Source organism: Notothenia rossii (genome assembly GCF_949606895.1).
Source record: "Notothenia rossii genome assembly, chromosome: 9".
In the NCBI taxonomy this organism is placed as follows: Eukaryota; Metazoa; Chordata; class Actinopteri; order Perciformes; family Nototheniidae; genus Notothenia; species Notothenia rossii.
The window spans coordinates 60271412-60297009 of record NC_136907.1 but is presented as its reverse complement, the minus strand read 5'-3'; the positions used below and the strand labels follow the sequence as shown (position 1 = coordinate 60297009).

Here is a 25598-nt window from a genome sequence, read left to right as displayed (position 1 = left end):
GCTTTATTCATTCCCTCTTTTTGTCAGTATGTATCTTTCACTAGAGAGTAGCTTCCCTTCTGGGGCTTCCCGTTTTCTACATGTTCTTTTCTTGTGTGATTGCCAGTAACCCCTCTGCTATTCCTCTTTTTTATGTGTTATTTTATTCTTTGCTTCTTTTTCCCATTTCTCCATTCATCTCTGCTGATAAATATTTGATTACGAGTGTGCTGACATGACACCGCTGTTCCCCACTGGAGCAGGGGGGGTTCAGATCTAAAAGCAGAGGATGAAGAAAAAGACATGAGGCACTTTCAAACATACATCATCATACATCAGCCTTTTCTGTGTCATAATTGTTTTGGGCCGTATTAGATCAGCCATAGCATTTGGCAGATTAAGTGAAGAAAAGTAGTGCCACAGAACATAGTTCATCCATCCAACAATGACATTACACTTGGGAAGAAAATGGATTGATGTTGATGTTTTGCAGAAGCTATTTTGTAACTGCTGTAAATTAGCCATTTAAAAGAATCAGCCCTTTTTCTTTGGATAATGGCGCGGGTGCAGAGACAAACAGCTGTCTCCATTTTAGGGGGAAATTGTCTTGAGTTTGCATTTTAAATGATCAATTATAAAACAAAAAAAAGCTTGAGTTGGAATCATATAAAATCAGGGTGGGGGAGTTAAAGACTAAGAAAAAATATCAAAGGGAGACATTAAAGGGAGGAATGAAAAGCAGAGCATTGTGCCTGCAGCTAGCAGCTAAAATAAGCTAAAGAACTAACCCACTGACCCACATATCCAACACCCAGCAGTTACTTAGAAACTCTGAGCGCTATCTTGCTAACAAACCAGGCTGCCACCAGTAAGCCGAGTCACTCAGCCCAACCGGAAGATGTATAATTCATACACTTGAACACCTGTAATGGAACAGAGTGAAATGTAAGCGCCTGGAACCAAGCAGTGCTGCAGTAATCCTACCCTTCAAGAGATAACTGCCTTTAAAGGATCAGTTCACACAAATCTAATTATTTTCTTAGTGCACATTTTTTGATAAGTGAATACACTGAAGGTTAATGGAATTCCACAAAAGATAGTTATCAACTGTAATCCCTCTGGACTACTTCTTCATAGAGTAATGAAAGCGTCTGAGGGATTAATATCTCAAACCCTCTGCAGATCAAATTAGAAACATCTGCACTTAATATCACTGTATGGGCAACTGAAAGTGTGTTTTCCTTTTGATTTGGTGGAAGCAAAACTTTAACCCATTTTCCTATTTAGAACAAACACTTCAATTATCATGGCGGTAATTAGGATTTATTAATTATTGTTAGATGAATATGCGTCATGCTCCGATATGCTGATATATTGCGTAAGAGAAAACAACCAATCTAAAAAGATCTCATTCTAGTTATTTAATAGCAGATAAGGATTTATTTTCCAACGATGACATCAACTAACCCAAGCTTTTATTCTGACGCAAGTCTGTTGGAAGAAAAACATATGCTATGATATGAAAATATCCTTATAGCTTTAATGCTACACAACTTTTAAGGGGTGACAGCATGCTAACATAACTTACTGTACCTGTACCTGATACAAGTGTACAGTATGTGCTCTACAGGTGAAAAACTAAATGACCTAAACAGCTGCAGGTCAGGGCGAAAGAATGTGGTCACTTCTCGTTGACAGATCTGCTGGAATGTGAAGCCTGATTAAGCTAGCGTTTGTGATTTTAACTATGAACTATGAATGAATCCCTGCCAACAGAAACGCAGAGTTAGTATTTGTGTCTGCATGCTGCAAATGTCACATTTCTTTAAGCGGGGTTTAAAGTATAGGCTTTATGGTGTGTGTGGCATTTTTCACACAGTGCAGTTACATGAGTGATGGTTAAAGTGATGGTGCATAGATGTGGTTGTGTCGCAATGCAGTTTTAAACTTCTTAGAAAATATGACAATGTTCCTTCTCGTTTCACTTCCTTGTTGGCATCATCCAACATAACTGCACAACTCTGCTAGCTCTCTACTTTCTGTCCTTATTGTTCACACCCTCCTTCTCACTGCCTTTGTATTCTGGCTCCATCCTTCTCCTGAAAAAACTTCAATGTGGTACTATCTACTTTTAGGATGCTATCCTGGCTTTTATATTCCTACTTTAACTCTGTCTGCTGCTTTTTCTTCTCATTTTGACACCAACTCCCTTATCTTTTTTTACTCGTCTTTCTCTCTTTTCAAGCAAACTTCTCAAAAATGTTCTCTCTTTTCCTCCCTTACAGTCCCTGACACTGTAATGAGCGGTCTCTTCACCCAGCTAAACTTTCTCAAGGCTGTAACGGATTTGAGTGAATCATATCACGTCTGTTGGATAATGAACCTGTAATGGCATCTTATCAGCAACTGGGGACAAAAAACACACTAAGATTATCTTCACTACAAAGAAATGTAATCCTTCTACTGAAGGTAAAACCAATCCCCCAAATTGGATTTCCAGAGTCTTCACCTGATAACAGTCATCATTACCCAACGGTAGCCTCTAAGGTCTATTCAGGGTGGTGTGTGATAAGGAAGGCAACATTTAACTGCCAGATTTTGAGTTTGGTGGGATGTGTGCCTGAGTACAAAGAGAAGAGAGGAAGCTCAGACAGCTCGTATTGTAGCGAATCAAAGAGCCGCTAATTGGCACAATTTTAGAGACACGATGAGAGAGAATGCAGGGCTGTGTGTGTGTGTGAGAGAGCAGCAGATGAAAGTGTCTAAAGCCAGCTAAATGGGTGAGTTACACATGGCGTTCATATCATTCAGCCACTACTATTTAAAATATACACTATTTGGCAAACCGGTATCTGTTCACCTCTCAAAAGCTGAGAAGAAATTCTCTAGTCAGAAGCTGGAAGGATGAATAATTGAGATCACATTAACAGGATAACGCGGTTTGAACCTCGCTCAGCATGTATTTGCATTAGTGCACATACTTCCCTGAGACCATTTGCTTCTTCCCAAAACTGCCATAAACCTGTGCTGCTGATGGTTATGGGTCTCACCGGTGTGTGTTGTGTTACTGTAGGAATGGGAGCAATGATGTGAGGTGGAACAAAGTGATGATCAACCGCTCGTGGTGCAGCGGGGTCTGAACCAGAGTGATGAGAAGAACCAACAGTGTGGCGAGCAGACTCCACGTCGATAAATCTCTTTTTAATACCCTGCAGTCATGTTGTTTCCTCTCACAACAATAATTCACAAACAATCCAATAGTCGCTTCTCATGGGGAGGCCTGTTAGATAAAGTAATTACAAAACTAGCCGGAGTATTTGTCATAACCTTACACTCGTAAACATGCAGAGCAGATTTATAGTATGTTGCACTCAATGAGTTTGAAACGCTCACATTTCCCAAATGCTACACTTAGCGATTTCCAAGGAAGAAATCAGCAAAACACAGCTGTAAAAAAAAAAAGGTTTGCTATCCGACCACATACTGCATTGTCTCTCACACTCCTACACTCGCAGGCAGAAGGTAATTATGACTTCATTCTTTCTATCCGAGTCATCTTCGGGGCAGACAAGCCGATTAAATTCAAAACCGATATTGAAAGAAGCCATTGCACAGACAGTAATCATCCCGTTGGCCCATTCTGAGACAAAGAGAACACCCAGAGGCTATTTACTTCAGCTCTGCAGCTGAAGATATTAATCTGTTCACAGTCTCGGTTTCAGATTCAGAGAAGCGACCGAAACACTAATAATCCAAAAAGACCTCTGAGCTTTGAATGTGGTTATGTGTGAATGTAATGAGAAACCCAAATCATTGTTTCATGTTTGGTGGTCCGAGTGGATTTCCCCTACCTGAGGCTCATCTCTCAAGTAAGCCTTTGTTTTGTCTGTCTGCACTCACACATATGATTTCATTTATTTTGTTTATGAGTTTTACAATGCATAGTTGCATATAATAAAGTATGTTTTTAGGGAAGTATAATTTTAAGGCCTTGTCAAACCACAAAATACTGCAAAATAATCCATTCAAAGTCAATTTGTGCACATTTTTTAATGTTTTGCGAATTTAAACCTTATAGGTAAAAGGGAGCTGGTCAAAACAAACCAGAGCTATAATGTTGCCATGCACTCTTACTCATTAAGTACAAAATGTATCTTACAGTTAAGTATCAAATGCTCCCTGACAGAAATATAACAAATATTTTTCTACTTTTCTGCCCCTCTTAGTCGGTTAGTCTGACTTTTCTTGGTGCTTTGTGCCATGATAACAATGTGTGTTTCAGTAACAGACCTCCCTGCTTTCCTCCTTTTCTCCACCTACTCCCTCCATTCCTATTCCTAAAGGTCAGGTTGAGTCTTTCAGCCTTCACTCTCTTCTTTGCATTAAGCTGCTACATTTTTGCAGGCCTCATTTCACAGTGTAAAGCACATACACTTGTGGAAGTGAGGGCTTTGAACACACTTAATATTCTCCATATTCTCTGAGGTGGCCCATCACAGGAACTTGCCGTGAAATTCAGCAGATGGCTCCATAAATGGGAAGTGGCTGAGGTGAAGGGCTTTCAACAGCCCAAGTGTATACTTTGAACTACGCCTGAGTGTGGGAGATTACCAGACATCACACATACAGTCAGGCAGGTCTTAAAGCAGAGGTTGAGACTTTCAAGAGTTAAAACTCAACCAACTGTTTAGTGTTTTATTATGATTCATATTTTAGTCGGCCAGCTACAGTTTAAAGACCAAAGAGATAACATTTTAAGCTGAGATGAGGCCTGTGACTTTTTTTCAGGGGTGCCGAAAAAAGCTTTTGATGTGGTGATGACCCTTAAGAGCAGAAAACTTCTAAGAAATATTTCAAAGAGAAATTTGAGATAACTTTGCTAGGAAAAATCTGATATAACATACTACAAAGAGAGATTGATTTCCTATGAGGTTTGCGCCGGATAATAGACAAAAACACACTCTGTTGTGATATCAAATAGGACCAATGGGGCTCTGCAAACACAGGAGGGGGGAGACAGCAGAATCAGATCATAAACGTGTTTTCATAACACACACTTTCCCTTCTTGGCAAGTGTGTGTAGGTGTCCACAATGTGTGTCTAAGAGCTTTTCTAACAAGCTGTTCAAAGAGTCACTGGTTAGACTGCGCTGGGAGGGAAAGCCTGTCTCTTCTCTCATAACACACACATGTAAACAGACACGGGGAGGCAAACCGAAGCGTCGCCTTGGAACAAAATATACCATATTCAAATACCTTAACCCAACATGCCAACTTCCCTTTATGTACTCATCTCCTTCTTCTCACTGAATAACACAACTGTTTTACAGACACAATAACCTATTGATACATTTATAGAGTAGATATAGTGTTGCTTAAATCAGGATTTATTCATAACAGAACAAACCCCTTGTGGCATAATACTGTTGTTGATGCCTGAGGGTACTATTTTTTGAAAATATCGGATAATGCTTCCTCCGGTACCTAGTACAAGAGCTGCTCAGTAATATCTGGATAAATCAGTTTGATAGAGGCTCCAATAGGGAAAAGAGAAAATGAAGTTTGCACCCGAAAGGGTCAGCTCCCGTACTTCAAACAGTATTACAATTAACTCAAAACAGAGGACAGCAAAATGTCCATCACCAAAACGTATACGCTCGGTCCTAAACAACGTCTTTAAATACAACACTATAAGAGAAACTTCACACCAACAAATATTACTAATGGCATCAATCAACCAAAGCAAATGTATTGTATATGTACAATTATTGGAAATAAACCTGTCCCTGATTCTTTTCACATTTTGCAATGTCATATTGAAGACTTCTACAAAAACACGGACCATGCATGTAATACTTTGAAAACACATGATAACCAGTTAAAAACCACCGAGTGTTTCTGTAGAGAACCCGGTGTCATCACTCCCTTTAAGATTGCAGAACATGTAGACTTTCTGTCAAACTCTCACTCTGTTTGCTGCCAAAGAAAGTGTGTCAAATATTAAATCTCAGACTTTACAGACTTGCATCACAAACTGAAAGTATTACCACAGCTTGGGAAATAGGGTGACATTGTGTCACAATCAGAGCACCACTGTCACGATCAGTATGAGTGCTTAACCTTAAGGTGTTGTTAGTGTGGAATATGTTACTCACGATCTAAGCCGTTGATGTACTTCATGGCGATCTCACAATGTCCCCACACAGCGCTGACGACAGGATACAGCTTCTTGCCTTTCAGTCCTCGAAATGCGATACCTAGATACTGTCCATCCACCATGAAGCTCAGCGTCCCTTCATCCATGTCCAGAATTACTAGCAGAGAGTCCGGCAAGGTGAACGACTCCTCCGGCTCCAGGAAACAGGGGTAGGAGGGCAGCGTGCTGTGTGCCCTGTTCTTACTGTCGTGGTAGAGCCTGTTGCGTCCCAGATCCCAGCCCCAGGACTCGCAGTCCGACCCCACCAGCGCTGTGTAGCCCACTGAGTGTAAAGGAGCTTCTGAGGTGGCCACCCCAACCACAGCGTGGGTGCCACGCTGCCGGGAGGGCCAGTGGATCCTCCACACGTGGAGACCCCTTGTGTACCCTACCCGCCCCCGGATACAGTCTGTGCTCTGAGCAACCGGGTGGCGGTGAAATATCAGTTTATCATCGTCTTTTATGAAGATGTTGAGCGAGCGATCGTCAGGGTTCCACGCGTGGCGGTGCTGGGTCTCCAGTCCGGCACATGGCATGTCCAGAAGGAGATCCAGCCTGGTAGGTTTGGAGAAATCGGGGCCCCTCAGTTCCGGGTGCTGCCGGCGGTGCGCTGAAGGCCGGTAGGAAGGGGAGCCACCGCTTTCCCCGCGACCGTCTACCGTTTTGATGCCGCCAGAGATCTTCTGCCCCATGGCTGCGGTGGAGAGGTTGACAGAAGGAAGGGGGAAGGGTGGTGTTGGTGCTGCGCTGCGTTGAGCTTGTCGTTACCTCATCAATGCGGTGGAGCTGAGGTGAGAGTTCCTAACGGGAGAGTGGAGGAGGGAGATGAAGGAGGAGGAGGTGATGAATGGAAGATGTTCGCGATCTGGTTTCATGCCACAATTTTCTTCAGAAAGACATGCTGCCACTCCTGTTGAGAAAAGAACAAGAGAAAGAACTTTAAGGCCTGCAACTAACTGGTTTTTGTTGGTTAAGCTTTAAGGACTAGAACAAAAAGAAAGTGATTGAGAGAGTCAAAAAGAGTAACTAAAAGAGAAAGGGAATTAAGCCAGTGGCAAGTGTTGGCAAGACTCCTTGCTTCACAGATATCGTGTGGCTTTCTTTTTGATAGAAAATAAATTGTGAACAGAATAAACAAGCACACACACATTTCCTCTGACTGATCCTGCATCCTCCTCACAAAGTCAAACAGCGATACCAATATACGTTCACAAACATTCCCCAGTTGTGCAACATTACCCAGATTTGAACCAGGCACGCTCTCATTTAGGTGATGTAATTTGAATGGGAATTGCCTCAGTCTGCAAAAATATAAACACCACGGGAGGAAAACAAAAACACCAGGTAATAATGTATCTCCCTTACTGAAGTTAAACAAAGTTGAAAAAGTCAGCTTGACTTACACTTTCCCTCACACTTTGAAGACAGTATAGTATATGATAAACACAGTGATGTCAAATTAGCAAGCCGTTTATGTTCTGTCACATACATGCCCGCTTACACGACAAAACACAAGTTCTAGAGAGCATTAACCACTGATATTCAGGGTTTATTTTTAGGTGTTATTTCAAATTTTACTGTTATGTGTTTCCATTGTGGGCGAGACATTTTAAGTATACGTTTTTTATACAGATTAAGTTTAACTCACTATCTATTTTTGGTTGATTTGGGGTGGTAACAGTTGAATAAAATTGACCATAAGCTCATAAATGTAAACTCTAATTAATGTTATAAAAAGGAACAGATTGTTTGATATTACTTTTAACTGAAGTTAACACATATGTAGAGTCTAATATACAACCAAAATCTCAATTTGCTCAATGTGGTGTGGTTGGGCTTTGAGAAGTAAAAACAAAATATTTAAATAAATAATAACCCACAACACAAGGCCTGCAACTAACACACACACACACACACACACACACACACACACACACACACACACACACACACACACACACACACACACACACACACACACACACACACACACACACACACACACACACACACACACACACACACACACACACACACACACACACACACACACACACACACACACACACACACACACACACACACACACACACACACACACACACACACACACACACACACACACACACACACACACACACACACACACACACACACACACACACACACACACACCTGTTTGGTTAAAGTGACGTAGTTATCTCTTCCAGGAACAGCAGCTGGTGCTTCCTGTTCACAGGAAAAGAGTCAGCAGACAGGGAAGTGGATGATGACACAACTCGCTCTCTCTCATGTGCTTCATCTATCCGCAGCTCGTCTTTACCTCACCCTTCACAAGAACTATTTATTTGTATGTCTGAGAGGAACTGACGCACCTTCTGGTAAGAGCGTCTCAGACCTCAAGCGGAGAGTACAAAACATATTTGTGTGTTAACACTTCCCTGCAATCAGATCCCCAAACTTTAATATATTTTTATAATGTCAAATTATGGTTGGTATACACCTTTCATGAAGTAGTGACTTAAATTGATACTTATTCCAGAAAATTGAAGATTTTCCGTTCACTTTGTAGGCATGTGAGAAAAAGTTACATGAAACGTATCAAGTGGTGAGTGATTGATATATAGATGATTATTGTGAGGTTAAGTATTCCTTAATGTCTGGAAAGCTAATAATATTGAACTGAAAATACACCCCAAAAATACAATTATCAAAGAGTAACGGTCATTATTTATTCAAATCAAAAGTACTTCAGAGCTGGTAAGAACATTGTCTTTATTTTTCAAACAAAGATCCCACAAGCGCAGATATTCCGAGCAAACCACCACACCACAAAAGTGTGGTCATGGTGTTAGTCTGTGTGAAATGTGACACACACACACACACACACACACACACACACACACACACACACACACACACACACACACACACACACACACACACACACACACACACACACACACACACACACACACACACACACACACACACACACACACACACACACACACACACACACACACACACACACACACACACACACACACACACACACACACACACCTCATTTTGTCTGTGTGCTTTTTCCAATTCTCTGTCTGTATTTTTTTCCTCTCTCTCTCTCAGTGAATCAGGTCATTGCAGCGTGCAGCCAATGTGTGCTACCACTCAGTTCACTTCTCAGCATGAGAAGTTCAGCGCTCGGACACACACACAGACACACAGCTGCCTCAGTGTGTGTCATCACGGCTGGCAGGTTGGTTCAGGGCGGACGCTGCATGGAAGATTCCAGAGTAATCACTGCCAACTTCAGCCAAAGAAAAACACAATTTAACACTGTACAAACTCTCAGCGTGTGTCTCAGCTGGCACAGCATGTGGATGACAATCTGGCATTTTGGGCTGCCATCAAGGAGGCACTTGACCTCTGACCCTGGTCACCGTTGCGTAGTAACCTCTCAAGAGGCTGGTGATGGGCCGCCGCAGCGTCTGTTGCTGCTAATAGCGGCAACACGCTTCAGCCATCTGTTGTTTACTTTCCCTCCATCTATCTCCATCTCTCTCTGCAGCCAACTCACTTAGGACAAACCTCCCCCCTCCCTTCCTTCATCTGTACTTTCAGATATACAAGATTGATGAAACACATATGCAAAGTCCAGGTAGTTCAAGTATTTAAGCCTGCAATGGAAGACTATCTTCTTCATCTGTAATATGCTGATCATTATTATTACAGAAAGTGGGAACAATCACAATTTCCAAAGTTCACACCTTAAAATCTCTTTCTTTATACACCAACAATCTGAAATCCAAATATTAAGCTTACTGTCACGGGAGATGAATGAACAAGGAAACAGGGAATTCAAAACTTTTACCAGCTGAAACTAGGAAACATTAAAATGTTGTCAGATGAATCTTCTGCCAATCAATACATTGACAACTTTTTACAGCACTTCTATAGTTCTGTGGTCAGCGTGTGCTTTGTAAAGATCAAATAACACTAACTGGTTTAGCAGGGGATTCAAGGACAGAAAATAAACTGGTAGAAAATTGAGAGAAATTCAGCAAAAACATTTATGAATCTCAGACAAGAAAGGAGCCAACCAGTTGCAAAACTACTCTAAAAGCCTTGTCAAAATTGGATAAGGATGAGATAGTAATAGAAGGTTGGACAGCTGGTTGTGTGGGCCAGCTCCCTCTCCTACTGTACTTTTAACAAGCTCCAGTCACAAAAAGCATGTGAGGGCGGTGTGTGTGTGTGTGTGTGTGTGTGTGTGTGTGTGTGTGTGTGTGTGTGTGTGTGTGTGTGTGTGTGTGTGTGTGTGTGTGTGTGTGTGTGTGTGTGTGTGTGTGTGTGTGTGTGTGTGTGTGTGTGTGTGTGTGTGTGTGTGTCTTTATGTATTCATTGCATCAGAGAAGGACTCAGACTCTGTTTCATCTTACTGTCCAACAAGCTCTGACCTGGCAGACAGGCTTAAAAGTGTCTCACACACACACACCCTTATGTCTTTTCCACTTATGACTAACAGAAACCGAGTTGTCCTAGTAATGTTGAGTACAGTGGAGTGTTACTGTATGTGTGTCATTCGTTGTGAGTCTCTGAGAGGGTCAGACGAGGACAGCTGCTGACCAACAAGGCCACACAGGATCAGAATGAATAGCTGGAGAGTCATGCAGCCTTTCGTGCACAAATGTCTGGCCTGAGAGCGCACGTCATATCAGCTGGTCCACCAGTTATCCTCCCAGCCACCTGCAGACACTGACAGCAGCAGAAACAGCTGTTGTGTATTGCCCATGGAAACAATGGGCTCCGTTTAGCAAGTAACATGCACTCAAATGCTTATGAATATTTTATAGACCTCGTAAAAAGAATAGAGTGACATTTGAGGAAAGGTATTCACTTTTCTTCTGAGAGTAAGGGGAAAAAGATTGATATTAATCTCAATCTGCCTGTCCCTTATGAGCCAGTAGCTTAGTTTAGCATAAAGCCTGGAAACGGAGGGAACAGCTAGCCTGGTTCTGTCCAAAGATATTGGAGTGTTTTTCTCAAAATGTCATTCATGTAAGAAATGCCTTGCCCCAAAGACAGCTGAGACACGAAGGACATCCATTTGGAAAGGCAGACCTTGTTGAATGAATCATTTAAAGAACTGCAACTAAAACATTGCATGTGTTGGTTTCGGTTGTCACATGAGAAATTCAGCTGCCTCTTCCTGAAATATGGAGGCATATGTCTTTTAACTGGGTAATGGCAATGAGTTCTGCATTACAATTTGTCAGCAGTTTGCAAAATTAACTTTTTGACTTTCCTTGTACGGGTCAGTGGATTCGAATGATTCTGGTCGTATTGAATTCTGATTCAAGTGCAGAATAAGGGAGAGGCTAATTTAAACATTGCTTCCCAAATGATATGTTGGTCAAGCTTGAAATTCAACACAGAGAGAGGCGGCAGGGCAAGTTTCAGAACTGGCAGAGGCCAAAGTAATCTTCTGTGTCTCATCATAACAGATATTTTGTAGTTTGCTCATTTTACTGAAAGACTTTAATTTACAGCCTAATTTCAGATCAAATCACTTTTTACCACCCTTACATAACAGATTTTCTCTGAAGCTGAAGTACCATGACTTTGTCTCATTCCCATGACTTCTGAAAATGATTCACACACTGGTCACTTTTTTAACTTTTCACTCTCGGGGGGACATTTGGGCACCACAGTGAATAATGAAAAGACGCAGAAAAACAGATGCAGACATTTATATAATATCTCAGCTGTGCCAACTAGATTAAAGTGGACCTATCATGCTATATTTGAATAATATATTGGACGGGCATACCTATATAAAACATGTCTGACGTTTTTTTTTCAAAATAACAGATCATGCATTTTAGCCATGCCTCATTTTGCTCTATGTGCTGTATTCCAGTCCTGTTTTTGCAAGGGCTGATTCTGTGGCAAATGAGCTGCAGCTGACCACGCCCCCCTCGGCACGAGCGTCATGTTACCATGCTGTTACCATGCTGTTACCATGCTGTTACCATGCCACGCAACCTCTCATTCCCCTGATAGGTGGAGAGTTGCCCATATAGGCGGAGCACCCCGTTTCTGACTCAGAACAACTTCAAATCTGTATCAGTCTGTATCAGATAGGGGTCAGAGGGTTGTGTTTTCTGACACATGGTGAGTTCCCTGACATACCGGGGACACATATTCATGTATAAAAGATGTAGAAAAGTGCATTTTGCATGATAGGTCCCCTTTAAACAAACTACTATCCCTTCACATTGCTGACATTCATTCCTACTGAGGGAATCCCTGGGTAGTGGAGGATGCCAGAGCTAGACATAAACTGTACCGTCTGGCTCCTAACAGGATGTCAAAATATAGAGAGAGACTCCAGGCGGGGACTTTCAACTTTTCTTGCAGCTGATTTGAAAAATATGTCAAATAGACATCTCTGGTCTTATAAGGAAGTTGTAGAATTACATATAGACACTTTACTATCCCCATTTCTATTTGTACATTTCCTTTATAACTATGTTCCTGCACATATCTCTGGTTGATCAATTTCTTCATTTTCATCCCTTTTCCCTGATTCATTTGTCTCTGTCCCCGTCTCAGTACCTTTCTCCCCGTCTTACTGTACCAGTAAATTCATGGAGGCTACGGCAGAGCTGACACCCCATCAATTCATACAAATTATCTCAGGCCAGCCACTAAAATGCCCCAGCGGCTACCATGCAGCAATCAATGCGAGCTCAGCATGCAGGACAAGCACTTTCTGCAAAAAACCTAGTCACAAGCAAATTCACACACAGCTGCACACACGTAAACATGCTCAATGAGAAACACTGAGTTACCTAGACAAAGAGGAAATTACCTTTATACACTGGTTGATGATTGGCTTCTATGAAAATGTCCCTGAAGGATGACTTTTACGTATTCCCACTGCGGTCAGAAAACCAGAGTCTTTCCCTTTCTTTATTCCATCAAAGTCTGAACTCTTTTCTAAGTAACTACAGTCACCGCACCCTAATGAATCATGTTCCCTCTCCCACATCTTCCTCCTCAGCTCATATTAATATGCCTCTTCTTTGAAATGAAAAATTCCCTCCGAAAACTCCCCGGGCTCTTTCGCTTAAATACCGAAATTGCGTTGTTGGAGATCTAGAAATTGAAAGTAAATAGTTGTCCAAAAGAAAAGCAGTTTATTTAGACGGGTTGAAATAGAGAAGATGTGCACACACACACACACACACACACACACACACACACACACACACACACACACACACACACACACACACACACACACACACACACACACACACACACACACACACACACACACACACACACACACACACACACACACACACACACACACACACACACACACACACACACACACACACACACACACACACACACACACACACACACACACACACACACACACACACACACACACACACACACACACACACACACACACACACACAGTAAGTTCCTATATTCCTCTCATAGCTGCTGTGACACTTTAGAATCCATGGTGCCCTAAGGAAAGACTATTAGTGCTACAGTGATTGAGCACTCCTTTAAGGACACCTACGCAAAACCTATTCATCTCTCTATCTATCTCACACACAGACACACACACACACACACACACACACACAAGTGGAAGGCCTTGGCAGTGCCATCCATAAAGCTCTCTCTGGGGTAGCAGAAGATTCAGGTGGCAGATTCACAACCCCAGCAGTAATGAAACTGAATCAAAGTGTGCCTGAATATGACGCACTGCTGCAGGCTCCCTCATTTAACATACGACCCGCTTGCACAAGAGTGTGGTGAAATGTGTCACGCCCACACAAGTCAAGCGCAACCCATGATTCTTTGATAACGTCAGGAACAACATTTGCAAAATATTTATTTTGTTGGTTTTACTGGATTGTTTTAAACACTAAAAATAGGAAGACTAAAGAGATACAAAATGTTAGAGCTGAAACAATTCATTTCTTTATTAAATAGTCAATTAGTGGAAAAATAACAATGCTAATACTAAGATGTGTTGTTATTTATCAAGCAATAAGATTATAAATCCACAGCCAGGATAGCAGCTGTGTAAAGCTTCACTTAGGCACAGTGATGCTCTGAGAGAAACGCTTACGTAAGCAGCTTTAATGCTTACATGGCAATGGTATCTGAGCTTAGTGTGTTAGCATGCTGATGATTGCTAATTAGCAATAAACAAAAAGCACATGAATGCCATTGGTTTTAGACATAGTTAGTTTCAAACAAAAGTATTAAATGAAAAAGATATATTTAATGGCTGTTGAATTGAGACTTGACCAAAGTGGTGGACAGACTGATCATCATTTCAATCTCTAGCGGCGCGCTGTCTAGAAAAGGCAAAACCGACATTAGCCAATTCCAGATTTGAAATGCATATGCTGTTTCAAGCTAATCTGTTTTATATTAATGTGAATTGAATACAATTGGGTTTCGGTCTGGTTGTTGAACAAAACAAGCGAGTCAAAACTTGGCTCTTGAAACTCAAGAATAGCATTTGTCACTATTCTCTGACATTTGATGTGCTAAGCCATTCCTCCATTAGTCGATCAATTGACAGTTCATGGAAATAATTGCAGCTCTGTGCCACACACGTGCACATGTTTCATGATTGGGGCACTTGTCTGTCTCACCATGGTGTTCTCCAAAATTGCTCTGTGCAAAGTGGAACATAGGGTTCTGTGCCAGGACATTTGACAGGGGAAAGTACATCCACACAAGCATTCACAGACACAGCCAGCGTGACACTGAGAAACCTCTCCACTGTTCTCACACTACAAGACAGAAGGGAAAGAAATTAGAAACAGTGCCCAAAAAAAGGCAGTTATTTAAATAGACTAACTATAAAAAGCAGATGGAGGCTGCGGTGGAGTAAGGCTGTATGGATTTGACAGAAATAAAGAGAACACAAACAATGGAAGAGATGAAGGGAGAGAGAGAAACTGAGGTCAGCAGCTGACAAAACAAAAGGATAAAGTCAGAAAGGAGGGCTGCTATCTCTCTATCCCAGGATGGACCGCACAAATACAGCCTCCCACCCCAACACACACACTTTGAGAAAAGCTACTGCAGGCAGTTTGGAGCAAGGCTTTAGATTAGGGTTGTTTGTAACGTAAAGAAAAACAGTGTCAAAAATAGAAAGAAGGCTCTATCCCATTATTGTATGTGAGCGGGGGAAATCCTTGGGTGGGTAGCCACACACACACACACACACACACACACACACACACACACACACACACACACACACACACACACACACACACACACACACACACACACACACACACACACACACACACACACACACACACACACACACACACACACACACACACACACACACACACACACACACACACACACACACACACACACACACACACACACACAGCTGGGGCCCATTAAGAAAATTAAAGGTGACAGCAGATGAGCAGGAAATTAAAAGGAAAGGGAGGAGGTGAGGCTGAGTGCATGGTAACATCCAGAGTAAATAAAATGCTGACTATATATCCAAAGGTTTATAAAAAAACAGCTGATCGAGTCTAATATTAAAGAATAAAAGCTGGTGTTTAGATTTAGTGTAATCCCTCAGACATGCATATAAATAATCACACTGCATCACAAACGGCTGTAGTAGCTACTCTATTTCTTTCACACACACTCCTGAAATAGCAACAATCTCCTTCAGTGAGACATATTTCAGCAGTGACACACTACATCTTGTAGACAAAATAACAAACGGCTTACAGTGAATCTCCGGTGACTCTTCTCATGTCTCGCTGCGTGTAGCTTTCTCAGTCCATGTTCATATCCAGAAAAACACAAACTCCTGCAGCCTGCCACCGGCAGAGAGGGAACCCGAGCAGGAAGAAGAGAAGAGCAGCAGCCGGCAGGTCTGACTGAGAGAGAAAGAGAGAGCTGGCCACCTCTCACTCCTGCTCACTCCCTTGTTCCCTCCCTCTTTCTCTTCCCTGGAGCTTATCTGTCCCGAGGCTATCACTTCTTCCCCCCACCTTCCCCTCACATGTGCTCTGAAGAGTGTTTCCAAGGCAGCAGCGGCACAACGTTCTCCTCTGACAACTACAGCTCCGAACACACTAACAGCCCCACTCCAGTTTCAGTTCCACTTCAGTCTTTCCGAGAGAGAGAGAGAAAGAGAGAAAGAAAGAGAGAGAGAAAGAGAGAAAGAGAGAGAGAGAGGAGTAGGACAGAGAGAGACATGAAGGTCTGAAAGCCGATCCCCTCTGATCTCATCAAGCAAAGTCACCAACAGCAACCAGACCAGCAGGCAGCTGAGAGAAACACCCGGCTCACCTCCCTCCCTCCCTCCCCCTTTTGACTCCCCACTTCTTACAAAGAGCTCACACCTAGCCAGCCAACTAAAACCCCCCTCCCACACATCAACACACATGTTCCCATACACACAGACACATCCACGCGTGCCACATGAATGACCGGGGCACCAAGGTGATAAAGGTCATGTCATGTTGACCACTGTATGTAAGGTTAGAAATAAATATAACATAATTACAAGTCCTGAATTATAACTAATTGCAGTCAAGTGTAATAAGAATCTAAATGTTTAATAAGATAAATAGCTTTTCCATTACTAATGTCACATACCAGAAAAAAATAACGATTTAATTCCATGATTCCCGATTCAATACAACGATAAAAACTAAACAATAACGTCAATGACTTTAACATACACTTCTTTAATAAGGTTTCATACTGTTTTTAGAGGAGTTAGCGATGTCATAATTATCGCTCTAATGACTATATTATATTGCTGTGAAAACTTTAAAATGTATTCAAATTTCTCGCCCAAAACTATATTTAACATTGAATTTGAACACACCACCCTCTGCTCTCTTTTGTTCTGCTGTATTGGCCTCTGCTCTTTCCTGTAGTCACATCTGCTCATCTCTGCATAACTTGGCTCTGAGGTGATGTGATGACTAAGTTCATTTGTCAGCATTTAGTTGTCAGAGCAATTTCCCGCAGCCATATCAGTCATTCACAAAGTTGAGGAAGTGACGAAATGGTCTGGAATGGCACATGCATATGTTCCAAAAAAAAAACTCACATGCAGTACAGTAACACATGTGTTGGAATACTGGTGTGTGTGTGTGTGTGTGTGTGTGTGTGTGTGTGTGTGTGTGTGTGTGTGTGTGTGTGTGTGTGTGTGTGTGTGTGTGTGTGTGTGTGTGTGTGTATGTATGTGTGTGCTTACTTTTCAATACATTCATGTTTATCAGTGAGGCAGACTACAGTGTTTGCAGTCATGCAGGACTGAGGCCCAGCCAGCTTACTTCCTGTATGGACTTCCTTTTCCCAGGACTGCAGCGACCACCGGGGAACCAAAGCCCCCACCGCACCCCCGCTACCACTTTATCATTACTGCGTCACATGTCTGCAGAGGCATTAAAACGTATCGTAAGAGAGAGATGTGGGACACTAAATTGTGGTTTTGGCCCACACATTTTTAACATTTAAGATGTTAAAAAATACACACACACATACTGACAAACATAGCACACCCAAAGTGTGTAAACGTCAAGGTCTGTCAATTGACCTCCTTCAGACAGATTTGGAAAAGAGAAAATGTGCAGATCTGTATGAACAGACCCATGGCGGCCTTCACACACACACACACACACACACACACACACACACACACACACACACACACACACACACACACACACACACACACACACACACACACACACACACACACACACACACACACACACACACACACACACACACACACACACACACACACACACACACACACACACACACACACACACACACACACACACACACACACACACACACACACACACACACACACACACACACACACACACACACACACACACACACACACACACACACACACACACACACTTATGTAGGTCAATGGCTCTGAATGCAAGCAGTCACTGTAGGCTTCACACATTATGCACAGGTAGGGAGGAGGGGGCTTTAAAGCACAGAATTCTCACTAATTCAAGGATTTGCTTAAAGTGATGCATTACTTGTATTTAAGGCATATTTGCGCACATTAAATAAGGTCTTTGTTCGTTTATGTATATACTACCCCTAATTACGGTAATCCTGTCACACACACTTAGTAATCCTGTTTTAAACCATTAATTCTTCCAGAATAAAGGCCAATTAAGTGTTGCCGCTTTTCAGAAGAGGATTGTGAAAATCTGGATTTGTAATATTATTATTTTTTTTTAAAACTGGTGTTTTCACACCCATAGCAAAGCTTTAAATACAGAGTGCCCATGACAGGTTCATTGCTGAGGGCTGAGCTCATTATATTAATGCTGCTTATTTGAATGAATTTGCATGTCAAATCCAAACCCCCAAATTCTGCTGGATTAGAGGCTTATCTGGGTTTTAGTTTTGGGAGGCTTTGCTTCAAACCAGTGATTGCCAGAATTGATTGTGTTATCCTCACAGCAATAAGATACTGTATGTTGAGTTCCAAAAGGGGAACATATACCTTTAAAAAGTGACAAAGTGTTAAAATGCATTCCTCGATTGTTAAAACAAAACATAATTTGTCTAGGTGATCTAAATTTAGAATAATGTTTTTGAGTTTGATAACTTGGTTGTAACTTACAGTGTTTGTAAACAGAGGGATTTAGAGCACAGGAATTCTGGATACATTTGCAGAAAAGTATATTTTGTTTACAGTTTGTTGGTTTTCTGCACAATTCTCTGCGTCTGATTGTCAGCGCAATAAGTGTAAAGTGTCAGTACATCTCTGAATGAATCCACTTAAAACACATTTCTGTACATAGTTAAGCTCTTGATCTGTCTGATAAAGGGATTCAGACTCCCTTTATTATATCCTGAAGAATATACTGAAGATCCAGTGTGACATCCAAGCTTCAAACGAAGAATTGAACATGCAGGACATCCCCCATCTTCCCTGCTGGACCCTGCCATAAATTGCCCCCTGATTTTCTGCCTCAAGGCACATTCACACTTAAGGGACCCCATGGGGTCTGGGAAGTGTGTGTGTGTGTGTGTGTGTGTGTGTGTGTGTGTGTGTGTGTGTGTGTGTGTGTGTGTGTGTGTGTGTGTGTGTGTGTGTGTGTGTGTGTGTGTGTGTGTGTGTGTGTGTGTGTGTGTGTGTGTGTGTGTGTGTGTGTGTGTGTGTGTGTGTGTGTGAGAAAGAGTTAATCTGCAGGACAATGGGTGCCTTGTCCTCACCCCACACACACACAATTAGGGCTAGGGGGCTCGCAGCTGAGCAGCTTATTGACAACAGAAGCTGGTAGTGTGTGTGCTAGTGCATTTGTGGGTGTGTGTGTGTGTAATGTGTATGTCTGTGTGCATGCTGCCTCCTGCCAACACCCGTTTCAAACACAAAGCCATCCGACTGCCCACAAGACCCAGGGGAGAGGGGTCGACGGAGAAGGGGGGGGGGGGGGGGGGTGGATGGAGGGACGGATGGATGGAAAAGGAGAAGAGGAGTACAGATGAAAGGAAGTGGGAGGAGCAGGGGTCTGAAGTGTGCTGAAAGGGTGAAGGGTGAGGGCAGTTATAGGGAGGAAAAGGGGAGTAAAAGAGAAACAGTAGATGGTAAGGTTACTGGGTACAGAAGGCCGAGAGAGAGAGAGAGAGAGAGAGAGAGAGAGAGAGAGAGAGAGAGAGAGAGAGAGAGAGAGAGAGAGAGGGCGATGCCAGTCTGGACGAAGTAATAGAAGAAGAGGGATGATGAAGGACACATGGGCGGATTTTATAATCAGGCGATCAGCTGGTGTTTCATTTAATGTGTCCTGTATTTGTGAGTACCTGAATTATTGGTGACAATTAGATATTTAGGGAAATATGCGAATTGACTTGAATAAAGCAGATAATGGATGAAAACCTTTTGGGTTTTTACTTGTTTCTCATGTGCTGGACAATGTTTTTTGGCCAAATAAAGTGAATTCTGGAGACTTTAGGTCACCAAACCAAGAAATAGTCTTTCAAATAAAAATATGTTTTTCCTCTTAACTTCTCTTACATTAAAAAAAAGAAATACTGCTCCTCTATGTTGCACTTTTTCTGTTTATTTATTTATATTTGTATTATTAACGTTGCCTTCTTATTTAATAATTAAGTCTACATCGGCTTTTATTTCTATTTGAAATGTGTGTGGTGTGTTCTGTTATTATGTTTGTTCCTTTCAGGACTCCACGTGGTCTGTGTTATGTTTGTATGTTGACCTTAAAAATGTCTGCCTCATGTGGTTATTGTATTCATTTGTGAAATGCTGTTACTTTGAAAGGTGCTATACTAAATAAACGTATTATGATTATTACTCTTTTTCCTTTTGCCTTCAATCTGCACTGTATCTCTGCTGATGTAAATGTTCCTGAAGCGGGAAGGATAAAGGATTTCCGATAATTATTGATAAACATTGCTTTTGTTGTTGGGTATTATGCGTGGAGTTGTCTGCTTTCTCTCAAAAATATAATAGATAGGCGGCACTCTGCTTGTGCTGTTCAAAGCTGCAAAAAACACATCTGAAAAAATCCACAGCAACCAGAAATCACAACCTATCTCTCAAAACGGGATAATGTTAAATCTGCATATACATGCCATATATATTCAGGAGAAGGCCGACATCTCTACAGCAAATATCTTCAGCACTGCCACTTGATAAATCACACTACAGGTAAGAGGAACATATTACTTTTTGGGGTGAACTGTTCCTTTAAAAAGGAACAATGTCTTTATATCTGAAGAGGGCATGTTTAGAAGACAAGAAACAACAACATTCAGCTGTCATATTGCGTGAACACAAAATAAAAGCGGACTGAAACACACAGGCACTCCTTTCCCTATTACACACACGCATCGATACGGATGATGCCGTCTGAGTACAGCAGGTAGGCATTAACTCAGCCTGGCTGCACATTCACAATCAATGAAGGTAAATGGAGGCAGCAGGAGGGACAGACAGCGGTCTGCTGCTTTCATTTCCCCTCTCATCCTCTCTCCCCATTAAAAAAAAAACCTTCCCATGTCTTGTTTCATTATAGGTGAGCTCTTTAAGTGAGTCACAGTCTCATTTTGTACAGCACACATGCAGCTTTCCTTCTCTTTCAAGCTCTTCAATTACACAGTCACCGGGTAGCATGACTGTCACTAGCTCTCTGCACAGTAAACAACGCTCTCTTTTGATTAAAGGCCAAGTTTCATTACTTTAGACACATGAATTCTTGTTAAAAGCTGCAAAGATTCCGTCTGCACATATTTATTATTATTTGCTGTTGAAAAAAAGCTGGAAGAAGGTCACAAGTCAAAGTATCAAAAATAGTACAGCAACTCTGAAACTGTAAGAAATTGAAGCCTTTCCAATGGTTTTAATCTGAATTTCTATCTATCTATCTATCCATCTCTATCCAAGCAATAAAGACACATTTTCACAGACTGAGATGCTGAATGCTCGTGGTGTTCGCAGTCAGTCGTCCAGCATTCATGTCAACATTTAAATAAATAAAAATGTGATCACAAAAAAAGCATTTACGTTAAAATTGTGAACTTTGTGTAATGATTTTGATTTGTACAGTAAATTATTTGTTTATGTCTGCCTTTTTGTGTCCCTCCTTTTCTCTTTTACAGCTGCCTGATGGCTTCTTCCTCCCCTCTTCCTCTTCAGTGCAGCCCTTTATCTACCCTATCCTCCCTCTCCCTGTGCTTCACATCTCCACTATCTCCACTCATCCATCCATCAATCCAGCACCTGCCTCTCCACTACTCTCCTCCCACCTTTTTCCACCGCCAGCCCTCTCTCCTCCCTCTCTCTGTGCCCTCCCTTTTGGGGAGGGTGGGGTGGGGACACCACCTCCTCCCTCCAACATCTGCTGGTGTGTGTCTGTCGCTGCTGACCCCTCGCTGCCACAGTCCTCCTCTTGGTGTCCCACAGAGACCTTAAATCACTAACACACACACGCACACACACACAGAGTGGCTGTCTCCCACCCACAGAGAGCGACAAAAGCCCACAAATATAACCTCCGATTGCTGACTCTCATTACATTACATTGCTGTTTCATTTGTCAATTAAATGTGTTATAAAGGCCTGGACAACGTGTGCAGAGAATTTCAACAGATTTAAGATCCTCACTCTAAAAGGGAGGTTTAGATTACACTGACACACCAGCGCCGACACTGACATTGGGTTGTAGTGTTAAGACTCACAGGATCAAAGCTAAGGGGAACGTTTTGGCTGTTCAGCAAAATAAATGGTTCACATAAAGTAAAAAATGTAAGGAAGTCTGTATCAGGGGTGGTAAAGTAATATTGGTAAATCTATTTTACTGGCCAACTTGCGAGGTCTGAAGTCCCTAGAGTGTAAATTGAGGTTATGGTCAGGCTGTAACAATATGAACATTGCTGCCATAGGGCAGCAGTTTAGAGGGATGTACCCACAACATCAAATTGTTTAGAGCACAGCTTTGCTAGTTATTGTGGCTCATGGCATTCCAAACAATATTTTCATATCAACATGATTCACACGTGTGAACCAGGAAGTACTCCAGACTCCGAGAAAAATATTTGTAGTGGCCAAACGGGGATAGTACAACTTCCGTATCAGGCCATGACGTCACTAGGCCCAGAAATACTTTTTCCCATTGACTTACATTGGGAAAGAGATGCCTGTAAATCAGCGGATAATTTTTTTCAAACTGAATAAAGGACACAGCGCAAACACTTTTATAGGCCTTATTAGAATCATTAGGTCCTTAAAGTTGTGAAATCCACTAAAAGCCGAATTAAGATTAAGTATTTTCTCTCTCCATTCAATCTAGTGAGCCGAGAGCAGGAGCTCAGGGGCGGGGCTTAAGGGAAACTCAACTGTTCCTGCTCTATAGAGTGGCGAAGTCCCTCCCCTTCCGGTGGACCTCCATGGGACCTTATTTCGGAAAAATTATGTATTGAAGTCAATGGAGAGAGAAAGATTATCTTTCGATCCTGTTTGAATTGTGCCACAAATTACACATATGATGTTCGTCAATTAAAAAGATAATTTTGCAAGTCAAAAAAAGAAAAATGTGTCGTAAAACTGTGAAGTAACACATTGTTTTGTGTGAAACGCTCAATGAACTACAACTCTTGTCTTGCATACGTCACCAACACCAAGATGGCAGTCATTTTAGCACATTTCACCTCTTTCTTTCAGAATGTTGCGAAAAGTATTAAAAGAGGTGAAAATCACTACAACTCTGGCCATGTTGAGAACTGTACATACAAAGAAGGGGAGTTAGTCGGTTTCAGCATGTGGGACCGGCTTTACAAGGTTTCGGTGAGTAACACGAGTGTAATGTGTAACGTTAATGTCAGCTAGCTAAATTCACTTAAAAGAAATAAGGTCCCATGGGGCGGAAGTAGATGGGCGTGACTTCACCACTCTATGAGGGCACATACGGAAATTTGGTGGGAATGCTGACACAGCATTCCAACTATCTGTTATGCTACACAAAATTCTTTATTATTCCGCCGGGTTATTTTGCACTGCTTCTTCTCCCACATTGAACATTGCAGAACACACACACACACACACACACACACACACACACACACACACACACACACACACACACACACACACACACACACACACACACACACACACACACACACACACACACACACACACACACACACACACACACACACACACACACACACACACACACACACACACACACACACACACACACACACACACACACACACACACACACACACACACACACACACACACACACACACACACACACACACACACACACACACACACACACACACACACACACACACACACACACACACACACAGTGCAGAGCAGAGTGAAAGCTGCCACACACACAGACCTTGTTTGACAGAAGGACTCTGCAGAGCAGGTGAAGTGACACGTAGGAGATGACGGACGGCTTAAAGAAGAGTCAAGGACTTGAGAATGGAGTGAGTGATATCGAGCAACATTCTGGTCAACACAGCAGCGCCGGCAGCAGTTTCTCAGCCCGCAGCGACTCAGCGGCTCAGAGCAGCGCTGTCTCCTCCAGACGCACTGTGAGGAAGCCTGAGGCCGCTGCAGTAATCTACTTTACTCTGGGATTAGCAGCTCTTTGCAGGTGCCACTCACTGTCTCTCAGTCTCCGTCCAGACCTCTCCAACACTCTCCCTCACTAGTCATGACTCATGTCCCTGTGTGTGTCCGCCCTGCTCCTACCTACTCAAATCAGTGGTCTGAAAGACAGCTGGTATTTGAGTTTTGATCTGTATGCTTTTTATCAAAGAAGCCGATCATTTTTCATCAGTAATCAAGAGGAGGGATGAGGGGTCCTGATGTAGTCTATAAGGACGGCTTGTTGGATGTTCCAATAGCTTCAGAAACCCTCTCCACCCTTCACAACTCTCTGCTGTCGGATTAGGGGGCCCTTTGTCAGTTCCTTTCTGTGACTACATTTTATGACATTCACACTTGATTAACACTGACATTCTCCAGCTTTGTGGATGGTTCAAACTTCTCTATCTTTCTTTGTACGTTTGGTATAAAATGTGCGCAGTTCTCCGCATGTTTCGAGATCCCCTACTCCAAATGATCCCCAGTTCTTTCATCTGACCTTCCAGACAGGGTCACGCATCAGACACTCTGATGTGGAGCATATTGTATAGGGGACCCTGCATGCGTGGAAATGAAATTGTTCTTTACACAGCTAAATCGGACTACATGGAATTTAAGTAAGGACCACTAACCGAGTATTAGGTTCATTAAACTCACTGTTCTCTCTATTGTCCGACAAAAAAGTTACCACCACCAGTGATGAATGGGAGTCAGGAAACAGCAGACCTTGCTCTGAGGTAAAGAGAGAAGAGTGTGTAAAACTGAATGCTGCACCAGAAAGAGCTTACACATTCAGACTGCAGCTATTTGCTCTGCAGAGGGTTAAAGGTCAAACTGATGAATATCTTCCCCTGAAAACAAAAGATCTTGGCTCATTATACATCTCATGGAAAATACCATCGTATGTCAGATGATCTAATGTTGCCATGACAACTACAGAAGTACAGAGGAGGTGCGCGCGCGCACACACACACGTAGAGACAGACGGGTGAGCAGGCGACACGTTCCTGTAGGAGGAGGCCTACACAGATGATGTCTCCGCTGTACGCGTGACAAGAGGCGTGGAGGATATAAAGAGCCAGATGAATAATGAGCTTCTTATCATCTGCTCCATCGTTTCCATATCTCCCCTGCTTTCCTGTGCGCTCCATCTCCATGTCTCTTCACTCACCCCCCTCCCCCCTTAAATGGGCCAAATATT

General features: G+C 42.4%; 1 protein-coding gene across 4 annotated transcripts in view; it reads right to left on the bottom strand.

Moving 5' to 3' along the window:
• Positions 1–25598, bottom strand: part of spsb4a (splA/ryanodine receptor domain and SOCS box containing 4a) — a 64348-nt gene that overhangs the window by 26520 nt on the left and 12230 nt on the right. For 2 of the 4 annotated variants that reach the window (XM_079650487.1, XM_079650484.1), the window contains exon 2: positions 6134–7084. In XM_079650487.1, the coding sequence (XP_079506613.1) occupies positions 6134–6866 (733 nt within the window). In that variant the 5' untranslated portion in view covers positions 6867–7084. Of the gene's footprint in view, positions 1–6133; positions 7085–8349; positions 8404–15993; positions 16363–25598 lie in introns of those variants that run through there. The other 2 variants (XM_079650485.1, XM_079650486.1) reach the window with 2 other exon arrangements.